This window comes from Agelaius phoeniceus, chromosome 20 (assembly GCF_051311805.1).
Source record: "Agelaius phoeniceus isolate bAgePho1 chromosome 20, bAgePho1.hap1, whole genome shotgun sequence".
NCBI classification, from domain to species: domain Eukaryota; kingdom Metazoa; phylum Chordata; class Aves; order Passeriformes; family Icteridae; genus Agelaius; species Agelaius phoeniceus.
Genome location: NC_135284.1, coordinates 4,043,227 through 4,062,565, shown reverse-complemented (window position 1 = coordinate 4,062,565; position 19,339 = coordinate 4,043,227). Strand labels below are relative to the sequence as shown.

The 19,339-nt window shown below is 47.6% G+C and overlaps 1 protein-coding gene across 2 annotated transcripts in view; it reads right to left on the bottom strand.

The window, feature by feature from the left end:
- Positions 1-19,339, bottom strand: part of SSH2 (slingshot protein phosphatase 2) — a 90,553-nt gene that overhangs the window by 6,765 nt on the left and 64,449 nt on the right. For both annotated transcript variants that reach the window (XM_077188832.1, XM_054647109.2), the window contains 10 exons: positions 16,321-16,442; positions 13,887-13,955; positions 13,063-13,128; positions 11,845-12,039; positions 10,161-10,254; positions 9,937-10,065; positions 7,810-7,856; positions 6,294-6,440; positions 5,502-5,702; positions 551-1,394 (listed from right to left, as the gene is read on the bottom strand). In XM_077188832.1, the coding sequence (XP_077044947.1) occupies positions 551-1,394; positions 5,502-5,702; positions 6,294-6,440; positions 7,810-7,856; positions 9,937-10,065; positions 10,161-10,254; positions 11,845-12,039; positions 13,063-13,128; positions 13,887-13,955; positions 16,321-16,442 (1,914 nt within the window). The remainder of the gene's footprint in view (positions 1-550; positions 1,395-5,501; positions 5,703-6,293; positions 6,441-7,809; positions 7,857-9,936; positions 10,066-10,160; positions 10,255-11,844; positions 12,040-13,062; positions 13,129-13,886; positions 13,956-16,320; positions 16,443-19,339) is intronic.

Genomic DNA, 19,339 nt, shown 5'->3' with positions numbered 1-19,339 from the left:
AGAAGTGAGCCATGACGTGCCTAATCCCATCACTCCAGACCTGGACAGGTTAATTTCTTCCTCCAGCAGTGGAAGTTCTACACCTGCCTTGATTTACTACCCCACCCAATGCTGGTGCTTTCCAACCAGGGAAAAGGGCCAGTTTTGCCCATTCTTTGGTGGATTTCTCAAGTCAGATAAATATCTGTGCAGATTTGGGATGTTGGCTGGGCTCAGGGTCTGGCTATATTAGTGGGTCAAGTCCCACCTTTCTGCTCTCCTGATGCAAAACTCAAAAATAAGTTTCTCATGAGAACAGCACAGCAGGTCAGGTCAAGGTCGGCTCATGGCCTTGCCAATGCCAGCAAACTGATGTTTAAGGAAAAAGTGCAGAAAAGGGCAAGTATCTAAAAGGGAAGGAAAGGAGAAGCATCTAGCAATCCCTCTCCACACATTGTGTCCAGTGAAAGCAGGGCTAGAAAATCCCATTCACAGCCACCCCACAGCAGAAAACAGCCCAGAGACAGGGCCAAGCAGCAGTTCCTAAAAAGCCTGAGCAAATTATTTTAACCTTTTGGTGCTCTTCATCTGTGGAGGAGTCATCGGATGGCTGAGGAGAGTTTCCAGGGCTGTTCCTTTGAGCATCTGCACCCCCATCTGCAGCAGGTGGCACTTCCAGCACAGGCACCCTGGAGACCCCATTCCTCCCAGTCCCTTGCTCCTCTGGCCTGGAATGGGAGCAGGTTCGGGACCGGCTCTCCTGGGAGAGCTCCACGAATTTCTCCAAAGCGCTGAAGAAATCAATCCTGTCTGTGCTGAGGTCTGTCACTTCGGGCTGAGGGTTCTGTTGGAGACCTAGGGAATTCTGGTTTGGGGACTGGGGGAAGTCTTTTAAGCATGAAGTGAATTCTTCCATGGGAACCAAGTGCACGTTCATATCAGGCTTAAGGGCATCTTTTTCCAGATCATCCACTGTCAGATCAGGAAACTCTGTTATTTCCAAGGGGTGCTGGAGCTGCATTAAGGCCTCAGAAGCACGGCAGTTGTCAGAAGGGACAGAGTCTACACAGCACCCTGCTGTACAGCCATTGATATTGTTCAAGTTCAGCTTGTCCTCCATCTGCTCAGTGTGGAAGTCTCTGCAAGTAAACTCTAAGTGGATCCTCCTCTCCTTCACACACATGTCCTCAATCATGTTTGTGTCCTCTGGGAGCTGCTGCTCCCTGTCCAGCTCAGCTGAGTAGATGGGAGACATGGGCTGCTGGTTGTCATTGGTCTTGGCCTCTGAGATCTGGTCAGCTGAGGTGGTGATCTCCTTTTTGTTCAGCTCCAGCCCAGCCTTGCAGATGGGCTCGTGGTGATCCGAGAGGTCGCTGTCTGAGTGTGAGCGCCACAGTTTGTTGTGCCGCTGTTTGCTGCAGGGAAGGAGAGCAAAAGAGAACAGTGAGTAACTTCTACCTACCACAGCCAGATCCACCTTGTTGTAAGAAGACACAACCTACAGCAGAAACTGTGCCAAATGCTGGAGTCACTGACCACAGCTGCTGCTTCACCTGAACAGTTCAGGGCCAGACCTGCTGCTGGAGAAGTTGACCCAGTAATGAGCACTTTCCAGGAGCTAAATTCCATGGCACCATTCTGCACCACACACCCCTCCCTATTTCTCAGCAGTGCTGGATCCATCCACTCAAATGCAATGTTTAATTGACTGCAGAATTTGGTCCTCTTTTCTCAGCCAGCGCTTTTCCATTTGCTAGCAGGTAAGAGGTGACCAGAAGAGAGAGAACCTCTTGTGCTGGACACAAGCAGGTGGTGGACACTGAATAAAGTCCAATTTCCATAAAGTCCAATTTCCCTCGTGGTTCCTTCTCTGAATAACTTCAGTTATCAATAACTGGCTCTTGTAACCAAGGGAAAGGGTGGGATGTGTAGAGGCGGGTGTGTGCAAAAACACACAAGACATCCTCAACAGTAAACACACAGCCCAAATTACCACCCACCTTCCACAGGAAGGAAGCTCAGAACTCCTCCAGCTCCTGGAAAGCCCCTTTAGGAAAGTCTGAACCATCAAAAGGCCAAATAACTGCCGGTGGCATTGCATCACCTTCCTCAACTCCACCTGCCAAAAACCCCAACCCGTGCACCTGGGCTTACAGAGAGCACTGCAGGCAACTTCTTGCCATGAAATGCCAGAGCTAGCCCAGGCTGCCAGGGTTTGTGAGTGGCCACGGCCACAGGGATGTGTTTCCACCCATTGCCCCTAGGAGGAACACAGAAACCACAGAAACCTCCTTGGAGCTGCAGATCTTGCAAAAACCCTCCAGTCCCTTGCTAGCAGGAGCAGGCGCTCACAGACACATCCAGTGGCCACAGTAAGTTAATTAACAGATGGTACCGACCTAATTACCACGTGCCAGTTCAGTTGTGGGTGCCCAACAGCTAAGGAAAATAACCCATTGCAGATTTAGCTTTCCAACCCTGTAATCAGTGACAACCTTCCCGTGTGACACAGGGCAGAATCAGGTCCTGACACAGGAGAGGAGGGTCAAGATGAGAGGCCAAAGGCACTGTCCTGGGGTGCACATGGCTCCATCTCCAGTGGGTTTTGGAGCAGTTTGACACTGGCAGCAGAAACAGGCTTGTCCCTGAGGCAGGTTCTTGCTTGGGCTCTGTATGGAATGTCATATGACATATCTGCTCACACAGCCTGCGGAGCTGCTGGTGTTTTCTGAGGGCACTTCAGTGCTCAGATCCAGCTCTCTGCTGCACATTTAATTTTGAAAGTAAAAATTACCCTCCAGTGTGAGCAACTGGCACAGATCTGAGGACCAAACCAGATGTCAAGCACCACTGGCAGAGGTGTGTTGAGCTATCTTCCAACCTGACAGTACCCCAGTCTGACAGCCTGCATGAGGTGCAGGTCAGGGAACAGGAGCCCACTTCCCTTCCCAGAGCCCACAGCTGCCTCTTGACCTTCCTGAGAAACATTCCCAGTGCTTGTACCCACACCAGCTTTGGACCAGGAGGCCCCCACACTTCCCACCAGCTCTCCAGGCTTGGGTATAAAACTGCTGTTGATTCACAAGCTGCACCAGGCACAGGAGATCCCAAACACTGGTTTCCTGTAACTTATCTATAACTAATAACAGAAACAGGCCTGGCTCAGCCTCGCTGTGTTTATCAACAGAGGGAGGGGACAGTTTAACTAACCCCAGGAAATATGACAGTCCCAAAGAGCAAAACACACTTGTTGTTGTGACTAAAAGCAGGCAGGGGGTTTTCATTTTACAGCTGGAAAACATATCCCAGTTGCTATAACCCCAGCACAAAACCGTAACTGGATAGTGTGAGCACATGGCTGCCCTCACATACCTTCCCCCTGAAACTGGAGCAGTCACATGAGTGTCAATCTGTTGGGTTTTTTTGGTTTTTGTTTTTTTATTTACCTGTCCTGGAATACTGCAGCAATAAACAATGCAGCCAGAGGGCAAAGCTAAATAACACAAAGAAAGAGGGAAAAAAGCAGCTTTGAGATAAAGAGGGACAGTCTCTGCAGCACGGAGGGGCCATTCCTTGCTTCAGTGAAGCTTCATTTGCTGCAGGCTTTTTCATCCTACACAGATGTAACACACTGCTCTTGCATTTTTAAAGCCCCACAAGCAATCCTGTTTGTGCCATTGTACAGGGACTTGCAGAGCAGGGTAGGGCTTCAGTGGAAGGGAGGCCACATGCTATAAATGGTGGCAACAGGAAAGATATACCTCCAAAAAATAAATTACTAAAAGACAGGGAAAAATAATCCTTAACCAAAATATTTGTACAGGGTGGCTTTGCAAGCATGTCACCAGCTACCAGACTGGCAGATTACCCAAACCAACTGCTGGGCTCAGGGCTGGAAGATGTGAGATACCAGCTGCTCCCACACCCGAGCTCCTCACAGGTGGTCACCAACCTGTGGGTGCATTTTTCACACCTAAAAAACTTCTTTTTCTCCATCCAATCTACACCAATGAGATCTAAATGCCCAGTCTGCTCAATGCACACTGCACTGGTCAGGTCACCTCTGGCCCAGAGTTAAGCACTGACCTTTACTAACTGGTGCCAGCAGCATGTTTGGTGTCACATGAGGCACCCAAGGCAGGTGTGGTGTCTGTCTCAAGGGGTTTCAGTCCAGCAGGGCACTATTTTTTAAAATTGTCTATTCCACGTGAGCTCTCCTGAGACTTGATACTACTTGGCTGCTTTTTAGAGAGAAACAGGGTCACTATAACAGGCAGGGTTTGGGGAGCAGGGGAGAGCAAGGATGGGAAGAATTGGTGGATGAAGTTCCTGTGGGTGTATCTGGTCAGGGAATAAGTTGGGAGGAGCCCTGAGGTTGTTTACTTGTGCAGAGAGGGAAAGAGGAAGCACACTCCAGTGACAGGGGAGCTCAGAACAAGGGTTTGGTGTAAAAATTGGGAATCCAGGCCTGGCCCAGCAACAAACAGTCAGGCTGATGGGAACAGGTGGAGAGCAAAGGAGGAAGAAAAAGTTATTACAATGAAAGGGAATGGAGGTCTTTGCAAGTGGATAGAATAGACATGAAGGGACAGAGGTAAGAAGTGTGCTCTAAAGACAGTACATGAGTGACAGAGCTGTTGTAAATAACAGTATATAAAACAATGTCTGGACTCTACCTTAAAGCTATTTTCCAACCTAAATGATTTTACAAAAAGCAGACATCTCCCAGTTGCACCAAAAAACCTTTGAAATTTACTATTTACTTTGGTCCAAACCAGCTAAGATCACCTCCTGTGGCAGAAGGCTCAGATTGGGTAACTGTTTGCTGCAGATCTGCTTCCAGGCAAAGCACACCAGGATCCCAAACTAAATACCATAACCTGGCAAAACAGAGTATCACTACCTCCTTCCTGCTGATCACGTGAAGACATTGCTTAACACAGCCCAGAAACATGCAATATTGATGTCTTTTTGCTAGTCAAGTGATTGGCTTGGGATTTCAACACACTTGCCCATACCCAGGCCCAGCTCCAGACCAGCCTCAGGACTCTAGGCAGGAATAAACACCACTGTTGCAATGCACAGAACATCCTGTCCCCTCCCCTCACACCAACACTTAGCAAAGGGATCTAAATAAAACCAAACCAGCTGCTGAGGAGGGGCATGTTCAACAGGGAACTGTGAGGAGACAAAGCGAGTTCCCTGCCAAGTGATGTTACAAACAACAGGGACATCATTTATCTCTGCTGGAGCCTGCATAGCTCTGAATGCTGCACTCAGATAACACTTCATGGGATGCTACTTTCCAAAAACCAAACATCCTAGAAGTCAAATAGCTTCCTGACAGCTCCTGGTTACACCCATTTTCTCCAGGCTGAGCTAACCCTGAAAACAGAGCGCTACCATTCCTAAGAACCCAAACTTGCACAACACAGCAATACAAGCTCTGCCTGAAAGAATGGAGTCAACCATTGAAGTGTTACACCTCAACATGGATCATGAGGATCAATCCTTGCACCCACCTGGCCAGCAGGATCCCCTGGTACTCCTCCAGCTGCCGCATGAAGCTGGGGTTGGGCTTGGTGACCGTGCGCCGCTCCTTCACGTAGTCGTAAGCCCTGTCCAGGTTCCAGCCGTATTCCTTCATGGCATAGGCAATCACTGTGGATGCTGAGCGGCTCACTCCCATCTTGCAGTGCACCAGGCACTTAGAACCATTTTTCCTAAAGTGGGAGAAAGAACAAAGGAGGATCACTAAACAGAAAACATCTGACAAGCTGAAGAAAACAGCAACTTCTTTACCAGAGAATTATTGAACATATTTTCAACGCTGTGGCCACAGCTGGAGTCTGGGATGTGATCTGATAATCCAATTTACAAACTGGAGCAAGACACACAAAGAAATTGAAGAACAAGGTCTTATTAATATTCCTAAGAGATTTTGTTACAACAGCTCTTCTGAAGCTGTTATTGCAAAGTGGAAAAACACAGAGATACAGGAAAACCTCTGAAGACTAGTGTGGCACCCTTGAGCTCAGCCCAAATGGCCCATTGGCATCAAGCCATATTCCAAGTGAAAAGAGAACCTGTACCACAAACCTGGTGTCACAATTTAGAAACACATCCCAGAAAGATATGAAGCAGTTCAGAGCAGCCTCCAGCACAGAGATGCTCTTCTACTGCAAACCACAAAATGGAAACACTGTGATGCTAGGTAGGCAAGGAGGAAAATCAGTTAAGAAAATCAGCAGGAAAACAAAATGCTTAGTATATATCTTCTAAATGTGTCTGTTGTGTTTTCTGAAAAGACTTACTTTGCCTTGGAGATGAATTTGTAGGTATCATTCCAGTAAGCCAGAAGATCTGTAGCTTCTTCATCATAAACTCTGATATTGTGGTATTCAAAGAGCCCAGGGAAGAAATTATCTATTTCTCGAGTCACATTCAAAATGTACCGTACCCTGCATGAGAAACACAGCCAGTTCAAAGAGATGTCCCACTGCTACACTGCAGCCTTGCCCTGCTTTGCCAAGGGCATTTGGAAGTGCACTCTTCAACAAAATTCCTGGGAAATCAGGAATTAATGCAAGGAAGCAGCAGCTAACACAGACAATAGGTTTTGCTGGGCACTTTAGAGCCTGATAACAGAGATCCATGGATAGAAACTTCCTCTGCACAATGTCAGCTCACACTGCCCACCACCTCTGTTCTGCATGTCAGCAACACTTGTGCCACAGGAGCTCCTGCAACTGGTGCTTGCACACCTTCTCCAACCCCTTTGTGAATCTCTGCATCTCTCCTCCTGCTGCACCAAAACCACAGGAAGATGGGAGTCTAAGCCTCCCAGTAACACCAGAGCTAAACAAACACATAAAACAACTACAGAGAGATGTAACAGACAATGAGCCACTGGGGAGGATTTATTTCTTATCCCTAAATTTTCTGGAAAGGAAACTGCTAGAGAAAGCATGTGGTATTTATGTACACAGCACTCAGTATTTTTAGCCCTGAGGGTTACTCGTAAGATGCTTATGAAATGCACTCATGCTGGGATATCAGGCAGAACAAGGGAACTGCAAGAGGGTGACATCCCTTTTCCCAAGCAGGTATGAGATCACTGGCAATCAAGTAGGACCTGTTGGACTCAAGGAAACCACAACAGACCCCAAGCTCACCAAGAAGAGTCAATTTTGCCAGGCTGAATTTCTGAGGTACAGAATTACACTATCAGCTCACCAGCACAATTAGTTTTTTCCACTGGCTTGTCACAAATAAGCCAAAGCCATGAATAATTATTTAATTGCACAATCTTGGTGCTTATAACAACCTGGTCTAGAGAAAGGACAATCTAAACTTGAAAAGTGGAAAGGGCAGGAAACAGAGGAACCCATTGGTGGGGTTCCTACAGGACTTTACTTCCTACTGGGCCCCACTCAGAGGAACAAATGCTCTTCTCCACATTTTCCTTCCTGCACAGCCTGGAGGTCCTAAGTGCCTCTGTAATCAGTCCAGAACTATGGGCTGGGGCTGAGGGCACAGAGCCAACTATGCAGCATCCAGTTCAGTAATTGCAGCTTTTTACTACTTATAGCTATGAGCTTGCTGCTTTCCTTTGTTTGCCTTGGGGACGTTAGTCAAGGTCAGGGTAAAATCCTTTTACGTTAAGGTGCCTGTTTGTGGGACAAGGAGTTTGGAGGAAGCAAGAGCTTGTTTGGATCTGCAATCCCTTAAATAAGACTCAGGTTACGCAGCAGGTATGGAATAGAGTTTGTTGCATAGAAAAGTGTGGCCAGGCTCTTGCTTTTAAGCTGATGGCCTGAAGCTACTCACCCTCTGTTCTGCAAATCTTCCAAATTGGAGGCATTCCATTCTGAGCCCTGCAGGGAAAACATGCAAAGGGACGAATCAGGCAGAAGGAAGGCAAGGCCAGGCAACTGGTGAAGGGAGGGATAGTGAACCAGAGCTGACCAGCCAAGGGTTGGAGAGCTGGGGCTCCTTTGAGCACAGAGGAATACAAGTGGTAACCAGGACTGATGCTCAGCACCTTGTCTCACCCCGTTAACCAGATCCCTTCTGAAACAAGAAGCAGCTCTGCCAACAGGAGCCCAGCACTGAGTGTTGGCGCTTCCTGCAAACTGCTGACAAATCAACCTCAGCAAGACAGGACCACCCCACCCTTTCCCTGGAGGCTGCTGCCAGTTCTGCCCCACAGAGGAGAAGCTGCCTGCATTTTAAGAGCCATCCAGGTGCTGTTTATACACAAAACACCCATCTCGAACATCAAAGGCAGCAACACCTAAGCTCACTTGGGTTACACCTCTTCTCCCCATGCTCAAAGCCTGTGTGAGTAGAGAAATGAAGACATTTAACTAACCCTGGCTAGGTAACCCTCTCCTCTGCAGCACACACAGGGCCTCCAAGCTGCTTGCTTCCTGCTCAAACATAAACCTGACTGAGGACAAAACCACTCCTAGTGTAAAGGCTTCCTTCAAAATTTAAGGTGCACAAGCTCTTTGCTTCCCTGCCCTAAAATGGTTCCCAAATGGAAAGATGATCCAGATGAAGATGATTGTATTTACCAAGGCCCAGACTCAGTTTAATGTTTTCTCTTTCAGTCAAGGAACAACAATTTAATTCAGGCCTGGGAACCATCAGTTTCCACAGGTAGGGAGAACAATGCTGCAGGGGTGAAAGCCTTTTCTCCTGTCCTTTGATCCACAAGTACCAACATCATCAGTTCTCTTATTTCCTGCTTAGTTCTTTTAGCACTCCTTAAATGGGATCCCACAGGGCTCTTGCCTCCACCTGGAAGGAAACAGCTCCTTGCCTTTCTGAGCCCTCACAACACAACCCTGCCTTGCAGCACACACGCTCCTGGGTGAAGCTGGTGCCCAGCCCCAGCAGCACTGCTCCTCACCACAGCAGCTGCTCTGCAAACACTTTTATTCCACACATTAACCACAGCTCTTCTTGGTGCTGCCTGCAAGCCTTGTTTGAAAGGTTTTCTCCCTATTAAATGCACTCAGAGCCAAGACTCCAAGCCCTGCAGTGCATCCAGCTGCCTGTAACAGCTTTTGGCCAGCACCATAAGCCTGTAACAGGTCCCTCTCTCTCCTTATAACACATAGTCTGCAAAAAAAAAAATCCATTACATCTTAGGTGCTTCCAAGTTTCCTGGCTCTACCCCAACACGATGTCCTGGGAGTGCTCACACTAACAGAGACCATCCCTTCTGAGCCGGAGACTGGGAGAGGCCCTCTCCATTTGGAAAGAGCAGCTGGTCCAAGAGGAATGGCTTTGTTTAAAGTTGATCCAACCTCACAGGCTAGACAGCCCAACCAAACCTGTGTCCATGGCTCCAGGGCTGGGAAATCCAGCAGAGCGCTGACTCACCAGAAGGAGCTGCAGTAATTAAAACAGGCCCCAGCAGCAACTAAGCAAGCAAAACATTAAACAGCAAAATGTTTATGTTTCCTTAAGTGACTTATCTCCAGGATTCTTTGTTATGTTACTCTGCTCCTCCTGGATCACACAAACTCAGAGCTTTCCATGTTAAAAGAGCATCATTCCACCTGGATGTCACACAGCTCTCCTCCCTCTTTGTTATGTTATGTCTTCCCCAAACACAAGAACTTGGCATGTGGGTACCCTGGACAGTTAAAGCCACAAAACTGGTCTTACACCAATGGAAACAGCTCTGAGAAACTGTTAGAATTAAGACCTTGTCCCTTCAATCCACTGGGTACAGGGTCTACAGCTTGGTGCTGCATGGCAAAGTTTAGCACAGCCAAAAAGCCAAGCTGTTCTTGTTCATTACTGTCTTAAGAGTAATTGATCCCAGGATCAACCAACCTTTCCTTCAGAATTCCTTTTACTGCCTCCAGAGGCCTCTGTGTCAACCAACCCATAGTGAAAAGTATTAGGAGTGTTTACTTTTGTGTTCACTGTTAGACTCACCAAAAAGACATGATCAAATATCTGTGTGGGGCTGTCCATCTGCCCAAGGATCACTATCATTTCATTGTCAATGAATTCTTTGAACTCCCGCAGGTTACACACCATCTGCATCTCCAGCTCCGTGCGGATCTGCATGGGTACGAGGGACACAAGGAAGTCATGTGAAGCACAGGGCTCTTTAGTTTGCACCACAGCATTTCCAGTGCTGCACCCTCACCACTCACCTCTTTTGAGGTGATGTTCTCCAAATCTTTCTGCATCATGATCTCTCTTAGTTTGGTCTTAATCAGCCGTTCCGTGCGTTCCCGCTCAGTTGGGCTGTCAGAAGAAAGCAACAGAGTCACTGGGAGGGAAAACAAACTGCATTCATGACACTTTTAAAATAGGTATAGACTGCATACCCTGTAGAGCCTCAGACTCTCACACTACTTCCCCCAGGCATGTCCTCTGGAGGGAATTCAGGTGACAGTAAAGCCCAGTTTAGATTCACAGTTGTATATAAAAGCCACCAACTGAATGCTCCTAATCCATTGTAGTCATCCAGAGAACCCCTGGTATTTGGTAAAATTTAAATTGGGAAGGCTGCATTATACCCTCTGGAGCAATATCTAAGCCTCTCCCTACCTTTCTTGGAAAGGTAACAGCTCCAAAACTCCCTACATGGAGAGACGAGGGCAGCTAAGCCTCTGCATTCCTCCCGCCTCTGCTGCCAGGGGCCTTATCACCAGCTGCAAAAATAGCCTGAGTAACACCAGGGGAAGCTGCAGCAGAGCAGCAGCACGGAGCTGGCTCACCCAGCATCTTTAGAGGGGACCCAGCAGTGACATGTCCCACCACCTTTCCCTTTCTCTGGAAGGCTGCCAGGTTGGGGAGGGCATGGACCTTACAAGTGTTCAACTGGTGGTTCACAAATAAAAATTATGGAAGTTCCTGGTTCTTTCAATCTCATGCATTATTTCAGGGTTCCATTAAGAGAATGCTGTTTAAGTGTCCCAAGGAAATCATTCAATTTCAAGGTGCCACCAGGGAAAGGGTGGGTTAGATAAAATTTATATATGAAAAGCTACAAGAAAATATTAATCTGTCAGCCTGCCAAAACTTTTCAGCCACCCGCCTTGTACATTAAAAAACAATCAAGTGTGAAGACTTGTTCACAGCTGAACAACTGCTTAGCATCATTATTCACTCACTAGACTCCAGCAACAGGAAATATCTGGGAGCATAAATCAACCAAAGGCACTATTATTCTGGGAAAGCAGCTGGGGCCAGTGAAGTAATTATAAAATGGGCAAGTGAAAACCCTCACACTTGGCACCACATCGGGTCACACACTACCTTTCAGGTTATATGGTATCAGTACCATCAGCAGTTACTAATGACAGGGGTAGTAAACCTTGAATGTTGATACAGCCTATAAATTTTGCCTTTCTGAACTGTCTACCCATTTACCTGAAGTCCATACATAAACACTTCACTTTACAGCAAAATGAACTGAGTAAGGATAAAAAGACCATGTTAGCCTAAACACATGCTCAGACACGTGCCAGTGTAAGAGCAAAGTCCAGAGAAACCTGTTCCTTCCAGGCCTGGAACAAGAGGACAAAACCAGCAGAGACAAGGCTGAGGTACACCACACCTCTCTCACCAGTAACATGGGACTTACCTTGCAGAAGCAAAGGTCTGCAAGCAAAGCCCAAGGTAAACAACTAAACTAAAAACAGAGGAGACGCAAGGGAGCCCCAGGAGGGCTAAACTTCCAGTGCTGGTGTTTACCTAACCATGAGTCCACTTATTACATGGAACAGGAAGCTTCTCCTTATTAATACCTAATTAAGAGCAATCTCTTGTGGAAACTGTCCTCATCTGGGGACAGTCAAGCAGTGGCTCAGCAGAGCCAGCCCAACTTACACATCTGTGAAGAGGGCGGGCGAGTCGGGCCGGTGGGACTGCACGTCCTGCATGGCGTTCCACTCATTGACTGACGACTGGTCCGAGTTGATGTGGCTCTCATAGTAACTGACCCACGTGAGGAAGAGGCTCCCTGGATAGTAATTGTTGCTCCTTGCCACTTCACAAGCCTTATGCAAACTCTGTAGAGCAGACCTAGCAAGAGAACAACATTTGTCAGTTTATTATTTCTTCCTCAGGCACTATCAAGCACTAAGCAGCAGCCAAATTCAGGATGCTGTTCATGTCCCATCAGTTGGTACAAACCCCTGGCACTGTGCACGAGGCTGTCCTGCAAGGCTGTGGATTCCCACACGCTGCCAGAGCTTGCATGTCTTAATTGGAGCATGCCAAAACAAGCCTGGAGAGCAGTGAAGGTGCCCACAATTCAAGAGGGCAGAGGCACCCCTGTCTCTGGTTCCAAAATCTGCTGCAAATACCCAAGCCCTAAATAAGATGCACAGAGTTTGTGTCCAAGACAGGGTGCTGACAGCTCCTACTGTGCCATCAGCTGTCCTGTGTGCAGGGCAGAAACACCCAGCAATCAGACATGCACAACCAAGGGCTCAGGACTGCACTGAGATGTTTAGGTGTCTGCCCTCTCTCGCTGCACGAGGGATGTCAGAAGTTTCTTCAGCTGCTGCTGGGAAACAAATCCCCCTCTCCTATTTTTAGCTTATTTTAAATCTTTGACTGGGATCAGAAGGATCCAGGTCAAAATCACTGGGGTGACAGCAGCATCGCTGGCAGGCAATGTATTTTTGCAATGCAAAGAAGCTCGAGCCAGAAATACTTTCATGATCACTACATGAACCACCCTAAAAGGAAAGAAAAATGCAAGCAAGCTTCTCTTTCCTCTATCACAATGAGCATATCTCAAAATATTTCAAACATATATTCAAGGCAATGTGACTCTGGGCTCAAAGCAGCAGCTCTTTGCAAGGAAAATTACCCTATTCCTTCCTGCCCTCAGCTGAGACAAAGCCACTGTACACCAGCACTCACACCTCTTTTTTCCTTTGGTACCAAACTTCCTTCCCTGTCTCTGAAGGAAACTTCTGGCTGCTCAAGGAGGTCTCAAGATCACAGTAACCTAAAGCAGCACCTGGTTTTTAAGAGCTTAAGCAGCTAAAACATCTGGAAAAAGGATCACTGGGACAGTCTGTAGTAAGTACTTACCACATTGCCTGTACAGACACGGGCTTGAATATGTGCACCCTGTTATCTGTTGATACGCTGAACCCTCTGGTGAGAAGAAAAAAGGCAAAGTAAAAATGTTTCCCAAAAGTCACTTTTTAGTTAATAACTGATAGTCTTAGCACATTAGAACAGCAAAGGTCTAGCCCTAAGCATACACTGCTGAGTTCAGCTAGCAAACAGATGAAAATAGCACACTAAAAGCTCTAAGATAACTTCTTTAAGCAGCTGCTGTTTGGGAACGAAACTAAGACAGTGGGACAGTGCTGGGCTGTGCTGTTTACCTTGGCAACACAAATTCAGTGCCACAGCTGGGAGCAACAGAGTCCAGCTAAAGAGATCCTGGGGCAGCTACCAAGGAAAGAAAAGTCATTCCATGCACTGCACTGGACAGCCTGAGTAACTGGCACAAACAGGAGTCTGCAAGTCAGGTGTCTATTTGGCAGAGAAACATCATTCTTGCTTTATGTTGGGCTGAGTGCTGCCTGCTGCAAGCATGATGGAGGAACACATAATAGGATCCCTTTAAGGAGCTTTCACTACACACCCACTCTCCAGTAAAAGCTCCTTTACTCCAGCTTAAACACACACATAAGCCACTGTCTCAGTGCGTGTTTATTCACAGATAAGTCAATTACTGGTGTTCCCTGCCACAACCACTGTGATTGAAGGCCTTTGAGCCTACTAACCTGATACAGGTCAACAGAGGAGGGCTGCTGGACCTGTGAGGGCTCTGCAAGCACTGGAATCCTTCCCCATACACCTTGTTCTAAGTTGTATTAACACAGAACACAAAAGGCACTCACCCATCCCCATCCAGGTGGATCAAGGTGTCACTCCAGAGAGGCAGCACCAAGCCCATCGTACAAGTGCTACTGCAGTGAGAAAGAGAAAGTCAGTCTATCTACTACAGCACCATGTTATTATTCTAATTTCATGGCAACAGTTGCATATTTTTGTATTCATTAGGAAAAAGAAAAATCCCATTGTTGCTTCAGAGACAAACGGCGCCAGTGTTGTTCTACAGGGGCCTGGCAAGGATCACTAACCAGATTCAGGGCACAGCACTATCCTTTCAAGCAAGCTTAAAGGGTTAACACACCCAGGAGAAGAGCAAACAGGATCCAAAACAACTGAACTTTGTGCAGAAGGTCAGAGGGGGCTCACAGTCTTTGGTCAGCTCAAGGCTTTCTTTACAGATTAATCCCTCTCAGGCTCAGGAGGTTTGGTTCTAGCTCTGATTTTGCAATCCACAGCTTTATTTTCTTGTTTGTCCCTCAGCCACAGCTGCTGGGGACTGGGAGCAGAGCAGTGCAATAGCAGGATGACTGGCAGCATGGCAAGTTGGCAATCTCAGCCTATCACCTGTGGCTGACTCCTGACCCTTCTTTGCCCTCAAGAATGAGCACAACAGCCATGCCATACAGACACCTCCTGACAATCCCATTCCTCTCTCAGATGCTTTGCTTCGTTTGCCCTCACAGTGCCCCAGAATTTCTGTAAAGCTGAGCAAAAAGCCAAGTTAAAAGCAGAAACCAAGTGATGGGAAAAAGGCAGGGGCGGGGGAACCCAACACAACCTCCTCCATGTCGTTAAATGAAAACAGCTGAAGCTCATAAAGCTGCAAATCTGCTCCATAATCAAAGCAGCATCTTGAAGAACTGAATTCAACTGCCTCCTGCTCTTATGCTCCCAGATTTCCAGCAGTTCCAGTACATCTGCCAGTCTCCAGCTTAAGAGAAGAGTGGGAACAGGGAGAGACCAGGCTTTGGAGGGTCAGACAGGGAGCCCTGGAAGTGCACATGCCTGGTGCCCAGCACCAGGAGACAGCATGCAGCTATTTCTGTTGACAACATGAGATGAGCTCATGGAAAGATGTGTTTTTAAAAGGCTTCCCAAGGTGGCTGGGGTATTTTTAGTGATACTGTTCAGCGAGCGCTTATCAGAGACCATAGCAACAAGTCTACATGGAGTTATAAATACCGAGTGGGCTTGGGGAGGGCAGATCACAGTGACCATCCAGAAGCCCAGGAACTCCAGCAGAAAGCTAAAATGACCCTGCTGTGTTATTAGAGACTGAATACCAGTGAGCTCTCAGTTATCAAAGGTGGCTGCGCTGGTACATCACAGCCAACAGTGAATCCCAAGCTCACAGCAACCTGTGCAAGGACAAGTTATTCTTGCCCCAAGGCAAGAGCATCTCTGAGTCACAGCTGTGCACACATGAGCAGAGACAGGAACCAGGGGCAGCATCAAGCTGGTCCCCCATTTTAGTAGGTATCACCCAAACTCAGCATCCAAACCAAGCATGGTGGCTGCTGTGACTAGCAGGCAATATTTGGAAGGCAATTTCTTAGCCAAATAGTTAAAAAATAGTTTCTAGTGATCCTACTAACGACCTGGAAGTAATTTATTCCAACTAGTGTCAAAAGCAAGACTCATTCCTGTAGCAGCTGTGCTAGAAGTAAGCATGAGTATGAAACCTTCCAAAATTGAATATCCAGGTGATTGTCTTCCAATAGAGGCCAAGGTTTACTTAAAACTCTTTTTAAGAGAGTCATGTGCCTCCATGCCCTCTCCAAAGTGCCCACTGTCCCCTTCTAAATGTGAAGTTTCTGCCCTTGAAGCTGCTGGGTTGCTGTCACCTGGCTTACAGCCCCTCCAGCAGCAAAAGCTGCTTCCCAGCCACATTCTGCAGCCTTGTGGAAAGGTCAGCAGGAATTTAAATGAATGAAGCAGAGGCACTAAACCCTGATGACACACTGCTGCCTGGGGACAGCACATGGTGTGCAAGATCTGCCATCACCAACCCTGACACTGCCATCAGGCCTTTGTGCCATGACCTTGGCAAGGGACTGCCTGACAGTCCCTCTCTTATTTATTACCTGTTCTCCTGAATGCTGAGGTCCAGCTCCTCTAACTGCACCTTATTCTTTCTTTGCATGAAGATTGTCCCTGTCTCTGGTGTGCAGATGCAGGGCTTGGGAACCTTAGCATTCAGAGGCACTGAACATCCTCACAGAAGCCTGATGCTTGGAGGAATGAGGGAAATGCTGACCTGCACTGTTCCCTTCACATTTACCACCTCCTCTCAAGAAATAAAAAAAGGCAATTCTGAATCTCAAGAAAAATGTTAGGCTAGAAAAGCTGAAGCAGCCTATCCCCAGAAAACACAGGACACCAGACAATGATTTCTACAGTTAACTTGTGTGGGGCTGAGCACCTGGACACTCTGAGTACCTGTCATTGGAAGAGAAATCCATTCCTAGGACGATGCTCTCCTCCGTGTCTTGTCTGCCATTGGTGGACACCACCACCATGTATCTAGTGCGGTTCTGGTAGGTACTTTCCAGTCTTACAGCCTGAAGAAAAGAAGGGGAAGAGATCAGCAGTGCAGTCAGCAAAACACACATTATGACCTCTACAGGGCACTTTTTCATGCTGAGTGGCAGGCACAGAAGCAGTGATGCAGCCTGGACTGGGAGGGATGTCCCAGTGCTTCACTCCCACACAGTGCCCTCCTCAACAGCTGGCATCTTCCTGGTGCACTCTGCACACCTGGCTGCAGGCCCTGCTCTGTCCCACCAAGGCTGATTTTGAGCAACCTACAGCCAGCCCTCTGACTGGTCCCAGCCCAGTGAGCTTTGTGGACCATCAGTGAGACAGATGGGTGTTGAACCTTCACCTTCAGAGGGCTTTGTCCCAAGAACCAGAGCTTTCCTTTAAACTACTGTGTGCTACAACAGCTCCAAGAAGTCTCCTTCCACCAGCTTCCCAGGCAGCTGGACAGACAACCAGGACCTAATTCATACATGGTTTCCTGCTGGCCCTTTGAATTCTTCTGGCAATCGTACTGCCTTACACCTGGCAGGAAAAGATATCCCTATGACTAAGCTGTATCCTTCACTGGTTCAGATTGCCCAGGAAAGGTGAAAGTCATCGTGCCTTGTTGCTCCTGCCCTGTTCACTTGTACCCCAGTGCCAGAAGAGCTCTAGGAGGACTGGTGTTCAGCCCAAAATCCCCCAAATCAAATATTACTGAGAGCTTTCAGAGTGCAGTGGAACTTAAACTGAGAATGTCAGACCAATGCTGAAGCCCCTGGAAGGCTGCACCGAGGTGAGCTGCTCCTCCAGAAGCCACAAGGAAGTGAGAACTGAAGGGACTCAGGAAGTCTTGCAGACAGACTGCTGGTTAGTGAGAAGCCTGGGGAAGGGAGCCCAGCACTGAAAGTTTTGCTTATCAACACTTGCAGCAAGCAGCCTTTACTTGCAACACTTTTTGGACTCCGCTCCGAGCTGTTTGCAGCTATTTTAGTCACAGGATCCCAACCAGAGAAACTAGGACATCCCTAGAAAGGAAGTGTCTTAATTCTGCACACTAAACCTTAACTTTGGATGGCCCAATCCAACCCCAATACTCTGTCTGGCCTCAGTGTTTACCATATTGTTAAACTGCTGCTTGAACTTTGAGCAGGGCCTGCAGAGAGCAAACAGGGGGAGAAGGAGCTGTCCCAGCCCAGCCCTGCACTGTGCACAGATCTCTGCCTGCTGCAACAGGACTTGGGTCCTGAATTCCTTGCAACCCAGTGGTTGAAGTCTGAAGTGGTGTTTGACATCCTCCACAAACTGAACTCAAATTCCTCAAACTCCCAAGCCATGGCTTGTGTAGACATCTCTTGGGGGCCCTCATAGGAGGTCCTGGCTCAGAGACCCCAGTTAAAACAATCATCCTTAAAAAGCTAAGAAATTAACTATTGTGTGAGATCTCTCAGGAGCAGGCTGCTCTTCCCAATATGCTCCTTTAGTTGTTCACAACTTGGCCTTGAGGTCAGAGTGGCACCTCCCAGCTTAGAGGAAGCCCCCTCTGATCTCAGAGCTCTCCTGTCCACCAGCAGCTGGGAAATCTTGACCACAACACGTGGTGGAGTCTGCAACAAAGGTTAAACCAGTGCCTGGCAGCTGAACAGAGCTCGCCATCCCTGCAGAGTGCTCTGTGGCAGGGAATGCTGAGTGTGGCATTGTAGGGAGCAGCAGCTCTGGTGATGGGGTGGAATAGCAAGTGCAGGCAGGAGACAGTGCTGTCAGAGTCTTCCAGACTTGCCCAGTTGGACCAAAGACCAACAGAAACTACCCAAATGCTGATGCCAGCAGACAGCCGTGCTCTGTACAGCCAGAGACTGTGCCCCACCCCATCTCCTTAGGATAAGTCATGCTAAAACCAGCCTTATTTTCCTTCTTGCTTCTTGAGTCACTGGGATTCCTTTGGAAACACGGAGGATCAAAGTGGTCAGTCCTTCAAGGTGCAAATCTCCCAAAGATGGTTGTTTCTAGAACTAACCACTTGTGGGGAAACAGAAAGGTGCTCTTCAACCTAGAAGAGCAAGTAATCACCAAGGTCTTGGTGATTAATGTAATTATCTACATTAGGAACCAAACCTCAATAATCAGCACAGACTTGCCTAAAATGGGAGCAGACAGACACAGCTGCCCCATGTCTGGGGCATCCACACAGGAGTTTCTGTTCTGCTTCTCTTGAGGACAGTCCAGCAGCAAGAGGATTAACAAAATCTAACTTACTTTGCTAAACCAATTTGGCCAGCAGTAATGGGAAGTCCTGATACAAGACCCTTTAGAACAGGGCAAGACAAACAGTGAGCAAAGGTCACATAGCTACACACTGGCAGGGTGGGATTTTCAGAGGCCAGTTAAGAGAAACAGGGCATGGCTTAGTGTGAATCTCTGGGTTCAACACTTATACCCTTAGCACAAAGTGCTAAGAACCATGATTGGGCAGATAATGTGTTTTGCTAAATTTAATGGAGTATTAAAACAGCAGAATTGACATTGTAAACCAGCCAACTTCTAAAGCTGCTATTAGAGCCCCAGCGTGCCTCTCAAACCACAAATGAAGCTCTAACCTTTCCATGAAGTGCTAGTTCATAAGCTCACCTCTCAGAAGGAGCACACCAAGTGCTCTGATGCCTTTTAAATGAAGATATTTGGAATCCCAGTTACTGTAGGGAGGATGGCCTGGCTTCAGGGACTGTGATGAGATGGAAAGTTCTTTCTCAACCAGCTCATCTATACAGAGCTTTCTCCTGAGTTTGGGAAGGTTATTTGTAGTCTGGTCAAAACAGGGCCAGCCACATTCTTCTTAAGTTTTAGGCTCACCTGAACTCAAGCCAACTTTATCTTCTGCTGCATTCTTGTATCATTCAGAAGTATGATGTGATATTTCACCAGCCCTTATGAACAGCAC